Source organism: Suricata suricatta, chromosome 9 (genome assembly GCF_006229205.1).
Source record: "Suricata suricatta isolate VVHF042 chromosome 9, meerkat_22Aug2017_6uvM2_HiC, whole genome shotgun sequence".
Classification (NCBI taxonomy): domain Eukaryota; kingdom Metazoa; phylum Chordata; class Mammalia; order Carnivora; family Herpestidae; genus Suricata; species Suricata suricatta.
The window spans coordinates 32,739,939-32,760,335 of NC_043708.1; the positions used below are offsets into that span (position 1 = coordinate 32,739,939).

The 20,397-nt window shown below is 35.4% G+C and overlaps 1 protein-coding gene across 7 annotated transcripts in view; it reads right to left on the reverse strand.

Annotated features, from left to right (window-relative positions):
- Positions 1–20,397, reverse strand: part of GPHN (gephyrin) — a 608,842-nt gene that overhangs the window by 54,754 nt on the left and 533,691 nt on the right. For 6 of the 7 annotated variants that reach the window (XM_029951675.1, XM_029951680.1, XM_029951677.1 and 3 more), the window contains 4 exons: positions 19,591–19,646; positions 14,253–14,372; positions 12,517–12,575; positions 11,308–11,461 (listed from right to left, as the gene is read on the reverse strand). In XM_029951675.1, the coding sequence (XP_029807535.1) occupies positions 11,308–11,461; positions 12,517–12,575; positions 14,253–14,372; positions 19,591–19,646 (389 nt within the window). Of the gene's footprint in view, positions 1–11,307; positions 11,462–12,516; positions 12,576–14,237; positions 14,373–19,590; positions 19,647–20,397 lie in introns of all 7 variants that reach the window. The other variant, XM_029951674.1, reaches the window with a different exon arrangement.

A 20,397-nucleotide genomic window follows, 5' to 3' on the forward strand; every position in this document is an offset into this window, starting at 1 on the left:
AAAGAAAAACAGAACAGAATGGGAGCAAAAGGCCAAATATACTAGAATAAATTCACAATATTTCCTTTTAAAAGTGAATCTTATTTTTTGGTTATCTTATACTTCTGGTCATCTTTGGAATGATGCCTGAAACCTGTCATAGTTAAAATACAAAAGAAAAAAAAAACAAAGTAAAATAACACATAACCCATTATTTCCATACCTTGTTACCTTCCTGACTACCATATATTAAATTTCAATTTTCTGTTTCTGTTATTATTAATGGTGATACTTTCTTTCAAACATTTAAACTTTGATTCTTTTTATTTCCCTTTGTAGTCCACTACCTTCCCAAAGATCACAATCCTTAAGAACATCCTAACAACATTTCCTCCTTGACCCTATGGTTTCAATCATTCTCTTATCCAAGCGTTCCACCCCTTAATTTCAGATATTCAATGCCTAAATGTCTGCAAATCATTATAATTGGCTATCATACCTACAAACTCTTTCCTTTTGAGAAATAAAACCGAAACATCAACTTGAAAAACTGTCATATTATTTGTATAATAGAGAAACTGTACTAAACCATGACATATAACTCAAACAACGCAAGTCAAATTACTTTAATATAAACTTATTTAGACTTATATACTCCAAGATCATGAACAAATTGAGACCATTGTAACTCCATATGGACTCATGTGTTCCAAAGATAAGACTGTTTCACCAACTCACCTGTTTTATAAAATCTGACCAGTCTTTGCCTAGACCTCACTAACTTCTACCTTAAAACGACCTCCAGGTCTCATGACCAACCTCTGCCATGGTGATGTGATGCTCTCCCTTGCTCAGAAATTTTTATACAGCTTTGTATGATCAACAAATTTCCCTGGTGGTCATTGTATCAAGACTTTGATAATCCTTAAGGTCCCACCAAGACTTAGACAAGACTTCTTCCTATGAGTATTCTCATATTAGTTACATTGACTTCACTGAGGTCTCTTGAGGCTCTTTCCTTCAGAGATTCTTTATGATGGTAAGTCCAGCACTTCCTCAAGGTCTGATCCTTTTTTGTTGAGTTCCCAACGTTAGCTATTATCTGTTTTGTTTTTTGTAAGAATATGGTTCCCAGGACTATTTGGTTATTTGATCAAATTTGTACCAATTTTTGTTTTCCTTGTGAAGGTGTGCTAAAGCACTGACTTGATACTAATCATCTTTGTCAACAAACAAGATATAATTTACTTGGCTTAATTCTTGTGTGTCTGTAAGAACTTTTATTTGTTTATGTTTGAGAAATTGGCTTTGGGAGAGATCTCTTCTCTAACCATTCCTGCTGATTTTTAGGATCAGCTTTTAGGGATTCAGCCTTAGTGTTAAGCACTTCAGATATAATATAAAAGCAACATTTTCTCAGTTCATGGGTTCATCTAATAATAAAATTATTGTAAGTCCTGGCATAACTTTGGCTTGTTTTATTTTTCTTGCATTTTTCTTTCTAAAAAGTATAAATTTATTAAGAACAATTTGGAATTCCAGTGGTCACTTTCAGTACATATGACAGGACCACATTTATCCACTTGAAAGCATGTTGAGGACAAAAGGGAAATACAATTCTGAATATTCAATGATTAGCATTTTTACTGTTATGCAAAGTTTCAAAATGAGGTTTAAATAAAAATGTAAAAAATTTAAAATTCTTTTGTTAAACCCTCATGAGGAGGTTCTCTGTCACCTTTCTAAAAGAGAAATCACTTAGTGTATTTTAAGAAATAGCCTTCTTTGTTTCTGTTCTTTGGAGATTTAATCCTATTGTCTTCATTGAATTGTCAAAGGGCCTCAGATTGGTTATAAAGACTCACTTTCTCTTTTTTATGTTTTGAAATGGGTTTGTCTGTATAAGACTTTCCCACTTTCCCCCTCTTGGCAGAGGGAAGATAATTAGGTTTCTCTAGTGGTCACTAACTTTATATCCATTGCAAACAGCTCCCTTATACATCCCTACTTTTCTTTCTCCTTTTCCTAGAATACTTTATTAATTGATCAAAAAGCAATTTTAGCCATTATGGACACACCTTAGAAATATTCAGATTGTCCAGGTAAACAGATGGAACACATTGAAAGAAAAAGATTATAAGCTCTAATGGAGCATGTTCTTATTCTAAATAGCATTTGATTAAAGGTTTAATTAAGAGTTAAACTAATTGCCTTGGTTACTAGGTTATAGGAAAGAAGAAAGGACATTCATTCAGAGCTTTCAAACATAACTTAAAGAATCGTTTAAGAATTTGGTTTATAAATGTTATGCCCAGATTGCAATATTGTCCCCAAAGACCAGAGACCACCAGGGAGACTGAGTCATGCATGCAAAAGCAAAGGGCATTTATTACAGGCCAATGCAGCGGATCCGTGCTGAGAGCCCCGAACAAGGGCTGAGCAGGGTTTTTATGGGTTTGGGAAGGGGGAGTTACAGGAAATCGTGACACAGGTACGGTGATACAATCATTATCGTAGAACAGCATTGGCAGCAACTTTAACCAAACATTTTGTTTAGAGCGTTCGTTACTTTTGGCAGGACCCAATCACAATATTTAGTGTTTCTTTGAAAATAACCAATTACAGGGTGGGCCAAGGACCCCCACGTGGGGTGAGTAACTGCTTAATCTAGTATTAAACAACAGGTAACTATCTATGGTTTCCATCTACAGGCCTGCCCTTAGGAATGTTAAGCATTTTAGCTGGCTGCTTCGGATTGGGTGTTACTAGGGTGGTCGCTTGTTGAGCACTCTGTGCCCTTTTATTGTCTAATGATTCTGGGAAACCGAAACTTAGGCCTTCAAGGACAGAGGGGAAACTTAAAGCCTGTCATGGATCAGTTTGGTTCAGACCTTGTCCTTTCATAAACGCTGAGGTTTACAAATTATATTTGAAAAAAGTCCATATTCTATTTCTACTGTGATGACTCTTTGCACGAATTAGATAGATTTGTCTAAATGGTCCTGTTGTTCTTCCTGACTTTACCAGTATGTAAAAATGATACTAGGAATATATTCTAGTTTAATTTTAATTTTCTAAATTACATTTCCTGGTTTTGTTACAAAATAGCAAAATTTTGTTCATCTAAATTTGAGAATGATGATATGGAATGTCTCTGTGAAAAGAGGTTGATGAGGTTCAAGTCATGCTATCCCCAAATATGGCAACTAGTACAGTGGATATTTCAAGCTGAAAGAATTTGAGAAATGGCATGTGTAAGAAGGACTTCCCCCATAAGCAGGTCATAAAACCTTCATGTTAGAGGTGCGCTCCCTATGCCTGGAGGGAAGGAGCATCCTTATCTCTGAAGATGAAGGGACACAGAGGAATCCAAATGAACAAGAAGTCTTGCTAAGTTTCCTTTGGTTTATTATAGTTTCCTCAAACCCAAATTGTCCTATTATATTTTTCCATGACTTTCCACTCCTCATCAAACCTAATATAAAAATGCTCAGGTTTGACTGTTTCTTCAGGTCTTTATTTTCTTATGAAGGCTCTTATGTCATATAAAACTTAAAAAATACATATAATCTGTCTTTTTTACATGAGCAACAAAATTTAGAACTTGAGAAATTAGAAGGGTTGAGGAAAAGTATACTTTTCATTCTACAGGATGAATTTCTATAAGGCTTCTATTAAATCACAATATCTTTATGAAATGAAATTTTATTTTATTAAAAAATTTAAAAAATTTATTTATTTTTGAGAGAGAGAGGGAGTTCATATGAGCAGAGGAGAGGCAGATAGAGAGGGAGACAGAGAATCCAAAGCAGGCTCTGTGCCATAGCACAAAGCCCGATATGGGGCTTGAACCCACAAACCATGAGATCATGACCTGAGCCAAAGTTGGATGCTCAACTGACTGAGCCACCCAGGTGCCCCTGAAATTAACTTTTAATTGCCAGATCCTTGTTAACTCTAAGACCTTAACAAATATTAATTTGAGTAATTGATAAATCATTTTGGATATTACATTGTGGGCAATGTAATCTTTAATGTGCCCATGCTCTTTTTACACAGATCATTAACAGGTTAGAGTAAATATCATTAATGGGTTAAAAAGGATATATGAAGGTAGAGGAATGCTTGTACAAGGTAGTGAATATGTTTAGTTTTTGGTAAAAAACAGAATATTTTCCTTCAAGTAAAAATGATCTCATTGTGCCATTTATAAAAATGAGACAGTGCCATAAGTACTATTTTATTATCTGGGTTTTTTTTTCACTTAAATAGCATATCACAAATATCTTTCAATGACAGTGATATATGTCTATAATGCATCAATGGCTATAATGCATCAATGGCTATTATATGTATCATAATTAATCAATTCCCTACCGTTAGATATATAATTTGTTGACCATTTTTCACACAGAATCACAGAGTATAAGAAAAGAGACCATTTCAAAGTGGTGAGGAATGTCACTGATACTAAATGGTATAGATAGGTTAAGGAGGATAAATATCAGAGCAGGCTTTGGAGATTAGGAGTTATTACTGTCTTCAGGAAATCAGTTTCTGTGCTCATGGGGCACTAATCAGATTTGGGAGGTTTTTTTTTTAATATATTTTTTCAAGTGGATAGTAAGAAGCAAAGGCAATGAGTGAAGCCCTCTCTTTGCACAAACCTAGTAGTCAGTAGGAAGGGAACAGTGCAGTAGCTCAAGGAGGCAATAGGATGTTTAAGTATAGGTTTTCTTATGATGGTGGTAATCATTGTATATTTGGATATAGAAGGGAGATGAGCCACTAGAGAGAAAGTAATCAAGGACACAGAAAAAAATAATTTAGAAACCAAAGTTCTGAAGAAGGTGAGAAAGAATGAACTTAAAGGTAGAAGTAGAGGAATAGTTCTTAGAAAGAAATACCATTTCCATTTAGATTGGAGGGAAGGAAGATAGCTAAAGGAATGAGGAAATTTTTGAGTTAAAGAAAAGATGAGGGAGCCCTCAACTAGTTCAGTTTGGCAAATATTTCTTTGTTTCATTTTTTCCATTAAAGGTGTGGAGGTCATCTGCCAAGAGTGGGAAAGAAGGGCTGTTACTGAGGTATAAAGAGGGTACAGAATGTATGAACGAACTATCCACAGGGGGAATGTGGTAGGAAATCAACAAGACAGTGACATCAAGGTTACCAGGCAACTTTAAGTACCAGGTTGCCATTAAATGGCAGAAATTTGTTCTGGGTCAGGTAATCACAGTTCTATTAAATTTTTTCACTAATGTTTCTCTGCTTGGGAGCAAAAATGGAGACAGTAGAGGATATAGTCAACCAGTTTAGGTATTAGCATAGAAAGCAAAGGAATAGATTAAATGAGTGAGACTATCTGAAGTGTTAGTGAGAGCAACTTTAAAGTGGTAAGTCATAGTCTTTAACTGGACAGTAAGTACAGATAGCTAGAAGAAACTAATGACAGCGAAAACTACGTAACCTGATAGGTTTCAGGGCTGCCATTGAGAAGCTGAAGGTATGAAATTTAAGGAGATTCCCGTGGGAAGCATTGTGGCATAGGGAAGAAAACCAGTCATTACAGCCAGAAGACTTAGTTGTGAAATCGGGCTCTATCCTTACACAAAACAGACGATGCTGGGAAGATTGCTTTGTTTTTGAGCTTCAATTTTCTCTTACTTAAAATTAAACATAATTATACTACCCTCATGGTGTTGCTATAATCATAAAGCACAAAGTTGGTACAGTAGATACTCAACTTCATGTTCCTTCTCATATTCGTGAGGTTAAATATTATAGTTTTGTAATGGTAGCTGCTTGTGGAGGGCCCTGAAGAATAGTATATGAAAATTTTAGAGAGATTTTATATTTTAGAAAGCTTGTTTGTACAGGCATCTGTTTTTGATGGTGGCCAAGAAAATGACAAAAGATGGAATAGAGTAAGCAAACACATAGTGGAGATGAATAGATTTAATTCTGTATGTGTACATGCATGCACATGTATGGGTGTGTATGTGTGTGTGTATGTGATAGTGAGTGAGAGAGAGAGAAAGGATATTAAGTGAATAAATAGAAGTTTTGGATATGGCTGAAAATGACTGAAATAGTACCCTTAAAACTAGAAGAGCCAGGACCTACCAAAGAAATAATTATTGCTTCTACTTGAGTAACTAGTTGACAAGCATTCAGTCTTAACTTTCTGAACTAATGGCAGCTAGCTGACTGATGTCCAGTTTAAAGGCCTTTAGGTCACCATCTATAGTTTTAAGGGGATCAGACTGTATTTGATGAATAATGGATGAAAGCATCAAGAGTCAAAATTAGAATATAAAACTGGGAAGGATAAAAACAAAACAAAACAAAACCAAAACTGGACAGTATGAAGGTTAGGGAAAAAGAAGGAAGATACAGTTGCCTCCTAAGTGTAAAATTTGTATCTCCTATCTTCTATTTATATTCATTTCCTGTGTGACTTTATTATCTAGTCTCATGATTTTAAATATTGTATATGCTGATAACTTCCAAATGTTCCAAATTAGCTCTAATCTTTCTCTTAAGCTCCAGATAATATGTTCAATTGCCTACTCAAAATTTCTACCAGAATTTCTAAAAAAGTATCTCAAACTTAACTTGTCCAAAACAGAAGCCCTGAATTATGCTGCCCAATTTTTCTCACCTGGGTAACTGATAACTTGCTCAGGTCAAAACCTTAGAGTTTTATCTTGACTCCTCACTTTCTCTTATGTACTTATACTTTGAATTTATTAGCAAAAACTGTTGGCTTTATCTTCAAATATTTCCAAGTAGGAAATATTTGGCAGGAAGTTATTTCCTGGATATTACAAATCTTTCTAACCAGTCTCCCTGCTTATTTCCTTTTCTATATGCCATGTCACGTTGAAGCCAGAGTAAACATTGAAAAATCTAAGAAATGTTATGCTTCATGTTATGTTTCCTTTCCTCAGAATGAAATGGTCTTATTTCTGTTATGTCTCCAACCTCATCTCCTTTTACTTTGCTCCTTTTCCTCTATACTTCAGCCACATTGACCTCCTTGCTGTGCCTCAAACATAGTAAGTATATACCCTATCTCAGAACCTTTCTTTCTGCTGTTCCCTCTGCTTGGAACTCAATTCCCTTTATGGCACACACCCTTAATACCTTCAGATTTTTGCTCTAATTTTGCCTCATCAGTGAGATCTCAGTACCCTATATGAAATAGAAGACTATCAGTCAGGTCTGGAAAGGGAAACAAAATCCTTTAGGTATTTCAAATGCAGGGGAGTGGGAGAAAAAGGGATTTAATACAGAGAATTGGGTACAAATGTGTTGGGAGGGTTGGAGAAACAAAAGGAAAAAAGTGTGTTTCCCAAGATTAGGGAAGTCACCATTGTGTCTAGGGCTACTGGGGGAAAGTGATGCTACTGAGGGCTGAGGAGCTTATACTTCTGCTAACTTCCTTCCAACTTCTAATACTGTGTTAATACATCCCAAAGGCAAAACCAATAGGACCACAGCTGGAAAGAGAGGCCAGGAAATGTTCAGGCTTCCAGCCTTATTGTATAGGGGAGAGTATGAAAGGGCTGATGTAGGGTAGGTGTCCACAGATATCTGGCATATACCCCTTCTACTACCAGTCTTTATCATCTTGCCCTCCTTTATTTTTCTTTATACCATTGATGATGATTTGTTCATTGACTATCCTCCTCTACCCCACCTCCATCAGAATATAAATTTTGTAAGAACAGGGAATTGGTCTGTCTTGTTTGCTAGTATATCCCGAGCAGTCAGAACAGTGCCTGGCATCCGTATGGTAGTATATTAAAAAGGGAGGGTTGGTGGAAATGGTTTGCTCCAGTGGAGAAGAACATCTTCCCACTGACATTGTTTAGAATTGCCAGCGCATGGTGATAATAAAAGGCAGAATGACTTGTAGTCAGTTTTGTTATTATTTTCTAATTTGCTACAGACAATGCCTCCTCTAATGTGAGGGTAAAGAATTAACAAATCTCTTTTCCACATCTAAGGACAAATTTGACCTTGGGTTAACTTTCTAGCTCTGTTCTCCCGGAAATTTGATAAAGATGAAATGCTAGCTTGTTACTACGCAGCAATTCTTATGGCAAAAATAATGATTGGTAACATGCATATGGACTAGAAGGAACTATAAATAAATTATAAATCCCTAGTGGAAAGCCACAGCTTTGGGTTTTTGTGAATGTGGTGACACTTGTGTCTGGACATTTCCATTGTAGGACCCTGGTAGCTGCCTAAGACTGATATAAGATATATTGATTCCTATGTAGGATATGCTTCTATGTTAGTGGCTCCCATACTCTCTTGGTATAGTTCCCTTGTACCTGAATGTCACTTGAAAAAAGAGAATAGCTCTTGGATGGCTGTGTATATGATTAAGAGGACTAGTTCCACCAAAGATGAAAGTCTGATGCAGCCCTACAGGACAGTAAATTTCCTGTTCAAAATCCTTTTAAATAAACTCGCTCATGATGCAGTGTATTTACATCTTATATAAATCTGATGTTTAGTTAAGATAATCCCTGATGGTCGTTCCAGCATGTAATAGATGCTTAATGAATATTTATTGAACAAATGCATGAGGCTGGAAGTGCATGTCACAGTTACATAATTACTGGATGGTATTACCTAAATGTTAACATACATAATTTGTTGAAACCAACAAATGTTTACATTGGCTATTCTGTATTAGTTAATAGTTCATAACTGTACTTCGTCAATTTTGAAATAATTTCCTTATCCTGAACAAACACATGTGCTCATAAAATACTGGGCAGGTTTTAAAGATAGACATCTTGTATGGCATTCTTTCAGTGGCCTCAGGCCACTGTTCAGCTTACCAATGTACCACACTGGATTAAAAAGTGGACATATGTGAAGCTACATATATCAGTGAAAATCAGTCTATACTTAAAAGGAGCTTGTACTGTGACTGATTAAGTTACAGACTTGCCACATTAATAGACAAGTGTAATTTCTTTCAACCTCTCTGAAAATTAATATTTCTTCCCATTATTTCTATCAAAGACCTCAAGCTTTCAGAAGAGATACTATGCTTTATTTTATCCCCAGTTTAGATATTGGTATACTGGTATAGAGGTAGCCAATAAACATTTGTTGAAATAAATTATACAGTCTAGGAGAGTCACAAGAATGCCTAACCTTGGGTGGAAATATAGAAGAAATGTTAAGCTATATAGGATAAGAGATTACGGAATTTAGATGCATTATTCCCTTGGAAAACCAAGTAAGTACAGCAGGCCAGAGAAAGTAGGGGAATGGGGTCTTAGAGCACCTATAAAAGCCTCTCCAAAGATAATCAAGCCTATGGAGGCAGGGAGCTAGAACTACAAATTCTTCTTTAGATTCCATGATTTAAGTATCATCTCTCTTCTTACCCCATCACTTTTCTTTATCACTAGTAAATGGGTTTTAAAAAAAAATTTTTTTAAACGTTTTATTTATTTTTGAGAGAGAGAGAAACAGCTTGAGCAGGGGAGGGTCAGAGAGAGGGGGAGACACAGAATCTGAAGATGGATTCCAGGCTCTGAGCTATCTGTCAGCACAGAGCCCGACGCGGGGCTCGAACCCACAAACTGCGAGATCATGACCTGAGCTGAAGCCGGACACTCAACCGACTGAGCCGCCCAGGCACCCCACTAGTAAACGGTTTTAATATAGAATGTACAAAAGTACATTTTTTTTTAAAGTACTACCAATGTACTCTGGGGGATAATTGAGAATATAGTCCAGTCTTACAAAAACATTAGGAAGAATACAAGAAATACAGTTTAAACAAAGTTGCCTAATAACTAGTTGCTTATGAATTTGCTCATTATCTTTAGTTTTCCCAACCCCCCTGAACTCATGGAGATGGACAAAGCATATAAATAAATCACAAGTAGGAATAGTTCATTAAATAAACCAGTTTAACAGAAATTTCTTTCTGATGCTAACCATAGTGTCAGTTAGTTGTAGAGATATTAAAAACATCACTATGTAGACCAGTTGAAAAGAATGTTTGTTTTGGGGGCTGCCTAGTGGCTCAGTTGGTTAAGTATCTGACTTTTGATTTTGGCTCAGGTTATGAACACATGTCATGGTTCGTGAGATCAAGCCCTGCATTAGGGTTCATGCTGACAGTGTGGAGCCTGCTTGGGATTCTCTATCTCCCCCTCTTTTGCTCTTTCTCTAAATATAAATAAACTTAAAAAAAAAAGAAGGTTTGTTTTGGGTCAATCAGTAATTTTAGAGAATGACCAATGTACCTATTCAGGGTCTAGAATACGGATTCATCTTTCCATTAGCAAAACAAATATTCTATTCCTTTCTTTTGTCCTTTCCAAAAGAGCTATAAGGGTAATGGAGAGATCTTAGGAAAATGTTCATTTCTTGAAGTCTTAGAAAAACAATGGTACAAATAAATAGCTTATTTTCAGAACAAAATTCTAAGACTTCAAGAAATTAAAATTAATGGTACACATAAATGGCTTATTTTCAGAACAAAATTAAGGGATTAAAAGAGAGAGAAAAGAAATCCTGTTAATCTTTTTAAAAACAATAAGGGGTAAAGTCTAAATAGATCTCTGTAGTTTTTGATCTGCTCTTAGGCTTTGAATTACCAGCACATCTGTTTTTCAATATTCTGTTTCATTAGATCTTCCAACTGAATTTTTGTATAACCTAAGCAAAACATGGAATAGACAATTTTTCAAGAGTTGTCAGAGAAAGACTGAATAAATTCCTCATCCTAAATCAGGGCTGAAACGACATTTGACATATTCTGAGAAGCATTCCACTAGAGAAGCTATCTTTAGAAAAAAAGAAAAAAAAAGGTTATCGAATCTTACCTGATGACTAAGAATCACATGGAACGTCCAGCAAGAAGGGCTAACCACTGTGTCCCAATTCACTGATTATTTCCCACACAGAAGTGGCCCTTCAGCTCAGCAGGTGGGTGGACACAATTTATTGTCCTAATAGACTGAGGACTAAATTTGCACAGTTGAATATCTATAGGTAGCAGCCATTATTCTTTGTTTATACATACTGAGTGTGTAGAAAAGCCATTGGTTGTAATATTTCATTCTAATAAATGGAAGGGAGCATTTCTCAATCTGTAATTTTTAGTCTTCCTCCTTCTTTTTGAATTATTCTAAAGCTAATTTATTTCCCTGTTATATAGGTATGTGGCAAAATCTATAATCCATTTTGTTCTATTTACAACACAGACAGAGTCAAAAATATTTTTATCTGAAGGTCCCATTACCCTCTCACCTTCCCCTCCCCCCCCCTTTTTTTTACCTCATTCCCTGTTGACATGACTGCAACAACTGGAAACTTATTAACTTCAACCTCTGTGACACCTACAGTTGCCAGAAGACCAATCTCTGAGGGGCCCATATGGGTTCCTTTGGCCAAAACGCATTCCCCTCTTTTAATGTCATGGCCGATGGGTCTGAAAGTCAAAGCAGAACAATAAACGGTGTGACTGAGAATAATATTTTTTCAACTAACTTTAGGGTCAGAGAAGGAGGACACACTCAAGAGGAGAAAAACATCAAGGAAGACGAGGCAGGAACAGAACAATAAAACAAAAAGTTTCGAAAAACTCAATGCTTTTTTTAAATACAAAATTTAAATCGCACATTAGAAGAGAGAAATAGGATTTCTATTACTGCTAAACAGAAATATGTTGCTTCACATTTGAAAACTATTTTACAAATTGCTTTGTACCACATTATAGACAAAAACACCAACTGCAACCTTCTTTGATGTAAGATAAAAATTTATATGAAAATATCTAGTGGCATTAATGATAGTAGGTCCATCGCTTGTTAACTCTGAGGTGAGGAGAATAACACTAAAGAGGTTACCACAGAGATAATTTCTATTCAGACAACTTAGGCTGACCCAGGTCTGTGGCTGCAGAAGTCAATTCAACTTGGCTTCCTGCCAGAGGGATGTGAGAATTGTAGTTTTGTTATAAAGACATTCGAGCAAATTAGTATTGACAGGATCAGGGCAAACATATTCTACTGTGAGAAAATAAAGTATATGCACTAGTTATGGTAAGACAGTAATCTCATCTTTGAATATAAAGAGTAGCAGATTTTTATTACTGATAGTCAGTAGAGGAGGGGCTATCATCTAATTGCATAAAAACTCAGCTCTGGGATTACCTGTGTTGATACCAAATTCTGGATTGTTCAGGGGCAGAGCTGGGTGACTCTGGATTATCTAGAAGTAGGGTTAACTGTGGATTAAGTGGGCTCATGACTCTCCTTCCTTCACATGTTGCTTCTGACTATTTCATTTACCTTTACCACATTTATGAAAAAGCAGGCACATGAGATGTAGAATTAAGAAAATTCATTTTACTACTTGTTAAAAGTCTTGAATGCTAATGGCTAATTGACTGAGCTGTAGATTTATAATAGCCATGCTCTCTTAAGTTCATGATCATGTAGAAACAAAAGTTGGCTGTGCATTCTGTATATGTTATGAATTTACCTGATATCTTGGCCTGGCCGGGCTTGCACCAGAATTCTTACTTCAAGTTCCTCAGTCCCCTGTAGTAAGAACAAGTCATGTAATTTCAAACAGAACAATCGAATAGAATTTCTGATCAATAAAATTTAGCTACTCAGATGCTTTTATCATCAGATAGGCCTACAATATATACAAAGAAAAGAGAACCATTTACTAAACATTTTGAACATGATAAGTTTCTACCACAGGTTCCTAAAAAATTAGGTTTGATGCCAAGGGATAAATAAAGGCTTTTTTTCCCCATAATTTTACTGCTTTAAAAAAATGTACAATTTCAAATATTGGATTTTACATTGTAAGCAGCATTCTCAAGGGAAAACAAAAGATCTACCTATATAGCTACCTAATAGATACAATGAATGTGCATGGAAATAACCTGTCTCTTCTATTCCCATGGGCCAAGTTTTCCAAATATCTGTAGAAATTTTGGTGAAGGGCTTAGAGTTTGCCTGGCAGTAGGTTTCTGTAAATTAATGGTGATCATTAATTTTACATTTATGGGCCGTGAATAATATTGTGACACTGGAATTGTGTCTTGTCATGTGGCAGAGTCTGTGGATGCAAGTGTTCTGGATTTCAATGCTCTGCTGGCTTCCTTGAGGCCAATAAATCTGTTGGATGGTTTTAATAGCAAGTAATGTGATCTGTATGCCAAGAGTTGAAAAGTAATTAAAAAGAAATCCCAGATCAAGAAAAGTTGGTCTCTCAGCATGCCCCAATTTTTCTATATACCCAGCCCAGAAGAATATTATTTATTCTTCGCTCCACCTGTAAGATATAAAATATCTTAAACTTCTTCAAAAAATAAGATAGCCAATCATTTAAACTTCAGTTGAAACTGTTCTTTTATTAGTGGCTGATCCTCTGGTTTCAATAACTGCTGCTAGTTTCAGTGAGATGAAGGCCAGCTTAGACCAAACAATTCCCTGGGAATTTAATTGCAGATAATAGAGGGGGCACTGACATATATTTAATATTTCCAGGCAATCGTTGATGACAAAAACTCTGGTTTTCTATAATTTGGTTATTTGGTTCAAATGCTTGGCTTAATATAATATTGAAGAATTTCTGTTAGATTCTTTTTCATTAAATTCTCCTTTGCATTTTGTCAAAAGCTAGTCTTTTTTCTCCCAGAGGTAAGTCTTTTTTTTTTTTTTAATGTTTATTTATTTTGAGAGGGAGAAAGAGTGAGAGGGAGCGCTCAAGCAGATGAGAGAGTGAGAGAGAATCCCAAGAATCTGACAGGGCAGAGCCCGATGTGGGGCTCAGGCTCAACCTCACCAACCATGAGACCATAACCTGAGCTGATACCAAGAGTTTGACACTTAACCAAATGAGCCACCCAGGTGCCCCAAAGCTAATCTTGATGAACACATTTCTCAGCTATAAGGTACGTCAACAATTAATAACTCTGCTCTTCTATCTTGAGGTGGTTTCTTTTCTTGTTTGCATGTGGAATTTCTTGGATCAAATGTGGTTCAAATTCTGTTATAATCATGGTAATGATCATACAAACGTTTCTTGTACCAAAAGATTTTCCAATCTAAGGCAATTCCTATTTACTAGAGATCTATACACTACAATGTAAGATCTTAACATTACCAAAACCCCCTGGATTAATCTTATAAGCATTGCAGAAAATGGGCATTTATAACACTGCAATAGGAACAAAGCCGTAAGACCTGGAGATGACGTACATCATCGGATTCCCTGATTAGTTCGGTGTCTTCTACTTGTACTACTGCGTCAGCACCGCAGGGGATTGGAGCACCTGTTGTAACCCGCATGACCTGTCCAGGCATTACCGTCTGAGTCGGCTGGAAATACAAACATGTAAGGAAGAATTGATTTGCTGTTGCAAAGGAAAAGTCTGCAGGAGATAAAATATTTTTAGAAACAAACCATAAAAGGAAAATCTTATACTCTCACTCATTTTGGTCCAGTGTAATAAAAACTACCCACAAAGAGGTGCATTTACACCAAAGAGGCTTTAACTTGATTTAAGGTGGTGACCATTAGATGTCCTGTTTTCCTTTTGAAGAACTGCCACTTACACATGCCACTATTGTGTCTAACTTAAATCATGTAAATTTCCATAATAACTATATGTGATTTGAGTGTCTATGAGAAAAAAAATGCCATGCAATGTGATTTTATGAAAGGCAATTATGAAAAACTAGCATGTTGGTCATTTCCTGAAGTTCTATAGTACTTTATTAACTAAACGTTTTGATTTAATAAAGGTAAGCCAGAAAAAGAATTTCAATTATTTCTCTTGAAAATAGTTCTCAAACATATAAGTTCACTTTTTAATAATAAAAGTCTAGAAAATGTAATTAAATAATTCAACAATGGTTCCTATGTCTGTAATGATTTGGGTTAAACATTTATCTCCAAGATTTTCACTATCTGAACTATCATATAGATGGTACAAGGGACTGACCACAGGACTTGCCCTGCAAACTTCTCTCAGCACAGAGAAAAGCATATTTCTGTAAGATCCATTTGACAGGTTTGATTTGGCCTCAGAAGAGCCACTTGTCATCAGCCATGATTAAGGTCAGAGTTGGGAAAAGGAATGCTTCAAATTTCCCCTAAAAGAAAATTCTGAGATAATATAACTTCCCAATGAGAAAGAGATCTTTCCAAAGATATCTGCTTCAAAAATATTTAAAATCTTAGGTCACAAAAATGTGAATATTCTGAACACTACTGAACTGTACACTTAAAAATGGTTACAATCATACATTTTATGTTATATATATATTCTACTACATTAAAAAAATTTAGGGAATGGTTAAGGGAAAATATCCCTCTATTACATGTACAAAATAAAACCAGAAATTTATTTATTAAAACAGTCTTAAAATCTTCTTTAAATAATATTACTGCAGCATACAATGCCACCAACAGCTAAAATTATCAAACCCTTCAATCTATGCAAAGTACAGTGTTAAGTTCATTATTACATTCTAGAATATAAATCGTACAAAGACAGGGATTTATTTTTTTGTTTGCCTCTCTGATCACATCATCCTTCTCAATCCTGTGCCATGGCCCTGAAGGCTGACCTCTATGGACTATTTCAACCAGGTTCCAATCACTCTGGCTTCTGGTTAGGTTCAGCCAATGGGAGTGTCAAGAAGAGATTACAGGGTAGGAGAAAGAGAAAAGTAGGGTTTTTATTCCCCTTGCTATTTCCCTGGTGGGCTGAAGTTTGGTGATGGCTATATTATATTTGCTATTGAGGGCTACAGCTTCTACTGGGTGGCCCTATCCCGTAGCTATCAATCTCCCCTGGTCCAGGGACCACTCTTTCTCTTTGCCCCTTCAGACCTAGAGGTGGTTGGTAATAGAGCGTCACTGTTGTTAGCACCCAGGTGCTTAACATTCCTTTGTTTCCTTTAACTTCTATTTCTTGGGTATAGTCCCTTTAATCACCCATTTCTTACAAATACTTATTGCTCTATCATACCAAACAAAGTTGGTTATGAACAAATATTTCTAGAATGAATGAATGAACATGTATGATCTCAGTAGCTGAAAACTACATGAAGTATTCCATCCTTCTTGGCTTATAACTCCAGTGTTCTCCATGCTTTTATCCCATAGCTATTGGCAAAAGAGATTCTTGGGATCAGCTCTGGCATTGAGATTTTTCCCTTGTTCTGTTATTTGAATAAAAGATATTCCAAGCTTTTAAGAATGGTTACATTTTTATGTAATTTTCTACTAAGATGCTGCATAGGATTTCAAATGAAAAATTTAGAGCCCAATGCATTAAAATTAAAAAAATTCAACCCTGATATTATTTATTGTCTGGGACATTTCCTAATCTACTATATATGACCATTTTGTAGCGCAGTGATTTTTGATGGAAAGCATTAAAGTTTTGATATGACATATGTATTTTTTAGTAGAGGTACTATGCTAAAACTATCTTAAGAGCCCATGGAGCAAAGATATTTAATATAGGCCTAAACAGGTCTTTCTTTTGTGCCTTTTTGGTGAAGGCAGAAAGTGAATCCTAAAGTGAGTATCAGGGCGGTTGCTTCTTAAGCTGAAATGTGTTAGCCTGAAGCCCTGCCTTAAGTTAGGCTCAATGCACCATATTCTGTAAATTTACTTTAAGTTTATAGTGATTGTACCTGTAATTTTCTCTACTTTTTGGCTTAAACCAACTCTTAAGAGGTGTTTCTGTGTGGTTATTAAATAAAAAATTTGGTTCCTCTCTAAGATTAGTGAGGAATTCCTACCAGCTCACTAATAGGAGATTGAATGTAAAAGATATTATTGGATATATAAGTATGTATCCAATATATGAAAAACTCCAGGGATATGTGAAGTACTTCCTTTAGATTGTTAAGAGTAACAATTCTTTTTTAAGAGTAATTTGCTCTTTATTTGTATTGATATACCTTATATGTTTTTATACAAAGTAAAAATGATTAAAACCCTGATTTTTCCTTAATGGAGGTATTGAGTTTTTGGAGATTTGTCCAGTGACAGCACTTTATAATCATGTAATATTTTCTTTGAAAGTATCTAGTGCTAATCATTAGGACCAAAACAAATGATAAGTGATTTAAGGCCAAATATTTTGGTAAACCAAGAAAGCATTTTGTAAATCACTATTTCTTTGTATGCAATGGTACCCAATTCTCAAGTACATGTACTCCCAAAAAGTGAGCAATTTCGCTTTTGTAAGTTCTCTGAGATTGCTATAAAGTCTGTATAATACCTTAGTTATTGATAAAGGGCATCATAAGTGATTTGTAGAGAAACCCCATTTTCTTGTAGTTTTCATCTTTTTTTCCATCAACCTTACAAGAAGTTAGCAACTTTTAAGTTTCATGACTTTTCCTGTTCTCTAGTACAGCTGGAAATCTTAACTAGTAAATAAAGCTTAAGATGTTCATAAGACCCTTATTAATCTGTTACCTATGTATTTATACTAGGCTGTGACTACCACAAACTATTTGTAGTTTCCTAATCAGTCCATGCAATTTTTAAAAATACCTCTGTGTCTTGGCTTATACTATTCTCTTGGCCTAAAATGTCCTTTTCTCACTTCCATTTTGTAAAGATCTCTTAGGTCCAGCTCCAATGTTATTTTCTTAATCCTCCTAGGATGAAATGCTTGACCTCTCTATTATGCTCCACAGTACATGACTGATAGCATTAGTTTGCACTTAATATATAATATTTAGTTTATATTCTGCCTCCTCCCTGGATGTAAACTCCTTAAGAGTAGCAATCATATCTTAATCTACCTCATATACCTAGAACCCAACACAGTGCCTGGCATACATAGTTCATATGTTTGATAAATGTTGAATAGACTCAGTTGAAGATCAGAGACCCAGAATAATTGGTACTTTGTGGCTTTGTTATAAAAATGGATACTTTAGACATCCAACACTGAATACAATATGTATCAAGAAGTCAAATAAATTCTGAGGTTGCAATAACAGTCATTTATAAAAAAGGGATCTGGGCCTACCTGTTATTTTTGTCAGGAAAACAGTCATGGGGACTAAAACCAGCCTGTGAACAGAATCTAATCACTGTAGTGTCAGGCTTGGCTTCAGAGAGCTGTATATAGTTTTCTTCAATGCTTGAATGTAGAGATGAGGAGGCTAGGGTCACCACCACTAGTACCATCTTTCTCCTATATACCTCCTCAATTTCTCCCTATTTTCAGTACATATGGGAGTACATAATAAGCCAAGGAAGAAAAGGTATGGACACAGTTTTTGTTCAAACTGCCACATTCATTCCTTTCCTACTTTATTTTTATATAATCCTTATGAGTGCTTGGTAGTAGTAGAGGAAAAAGTACATTGGTATTCTTCTGGTTCTATTTAATAAGGTAGAAACTCTTTTAACCAACCTCCAAAACTCACTAGATTAACATATGCTCTCTATTTTCTCTTAAACATAATGGTGCTTACAGCACTATTTAAGTTTGAGGCTGTTAGACTCTTTATAATTATAAACTACTGCTTACAGTTCAAATGAGTTTCTTCCCAAACTTGTTTGTGCCAGTTTGTGGCAGTAGTTGCTATTGGATTATGTAGTTTAATTAAATATTATGGAAATCAATGCTATATGAGTGTGAATAGTTTTTTCCCTATAAAAATTGTTAAACCTCTGTTAAAACTCAACTAAAATTTTTTGCTTAAAAACAACTGTCAGATTAGGTGTGGGTGAAATCACTGTAAGAAACTGCAAAAATATAATAAAAACCTAAAAGGATTCTATACATAGATAATTTGCAAATGTTCTTGAATTTTTTCCACTTGAAAGGCCAAAGTTGGAAATCACATATAATACTTTTGGGTGTGATTTATGTAAGAAAGACTAGATAGAAATTCAAATAGCAGATACTTATTAAAAGAAAAGCCTTGGCTTTCCATCAAATTACTGACAAATAAATATTCATTTATTTAAGTTAAATTTGTTTATTTAAAAATATACAATCATTTCCTACTTATTTCCAATTAAATGGCAAATTACTAGTCACAGAAGCATTAAATAAGAGGACTTCTATTGTACTTCATTATGACCCATTAGTGCTTCCTTTTCTTAAAAGAAATACATGTATACCTGTTCACTGGCTAGCTCCTTAATGAGAAAAAGTAATTTAAATGATTAGCTAGAGAGGTTATATAATTTGCTGCTTCTAATTTTCTCTCTAACACAATAGAGAAAAGTCTAGGACCACCACCTAGAAACTGTAGTTCTATCCATAACATTAATGTTTATATAGGAAGAATGATCCAATCACAGGACCGGAAAATGTTTGTGGGGCATATCTGTGAGACATACCAACAATACCATGCCATATATTAATAGACTCAGATTCTTTCAGTTAAAAAATAGTTCTTTTGTCTCTTTCTTGTGGGAACCATCCTTTAAGCTCTTTGATAACCTGTCTAATCCACATCTAAGATTTCCATTACAATGATGGTAGCTTAAAATTCAATGCTAAAAGTCCATGAGACTGAAATCTTCAGGGCCTATGGATCTCACCTGTTCACCAGCTTGGGATTCCCCAATGATGAAACGATCTCCTGGGCCGTCGGCAGCTGTGAGGTGAACAGAACCAAGAACAAACATCAAAATGGTCTTATAGCAAGGAAAAAGGATCTGGTGTTGGATTCTGAAATTTGACTCAAATGATGAGATAAGGCTTCAGGAAAGTATAATACTTTTCTGATCTGCTAGACCAGACCAGACAATAGCTTTGTTACTACTGGTTTGATCTTTTGGTATCCACCACTCACTAGTACCAGCAGAAGTGATCCTAATTGTGCCTTTTCTTAATGTCATTGGAGATGGTCATCCTGTTGCTCCATAATTTCCATACTGGTGCTTTTAGAATATAACTATTGCCTCTAGCCTGTCCTCCTAAATAAACACCATATATGCATGTGTGATATACATGTATACTATCGTGGATACATCTATCTATACAGACATATTACTACTTACATTCATGTTTCTCCATTTTCCATAACTTTTAAATTATTTCATACTATTTTCTTATTTATCACTCGGTTACTCTATAGTGACTCAGTCAAGTAGAAAGAACATATATTCTTTTTTTTCATCTGACATTTGAAGGAAATGAGTCACAGAATGAAGGGACTTAGGTTGAACAAGTTTCGGTTAGTGGTAGAGCCAGGACTAAAACACAGTCCCTTATTTCCCAATATAGTATTTTTTTTGTCTATTTATTTATTTTGAGAGAGAGAGCGAGAGCGAGGGAGAAAGAGAGGGAGAAAGCACACATGGGCGGGGCAGAGAGAGAGAGAGAGGGAGAGAGGAAATCCTAGG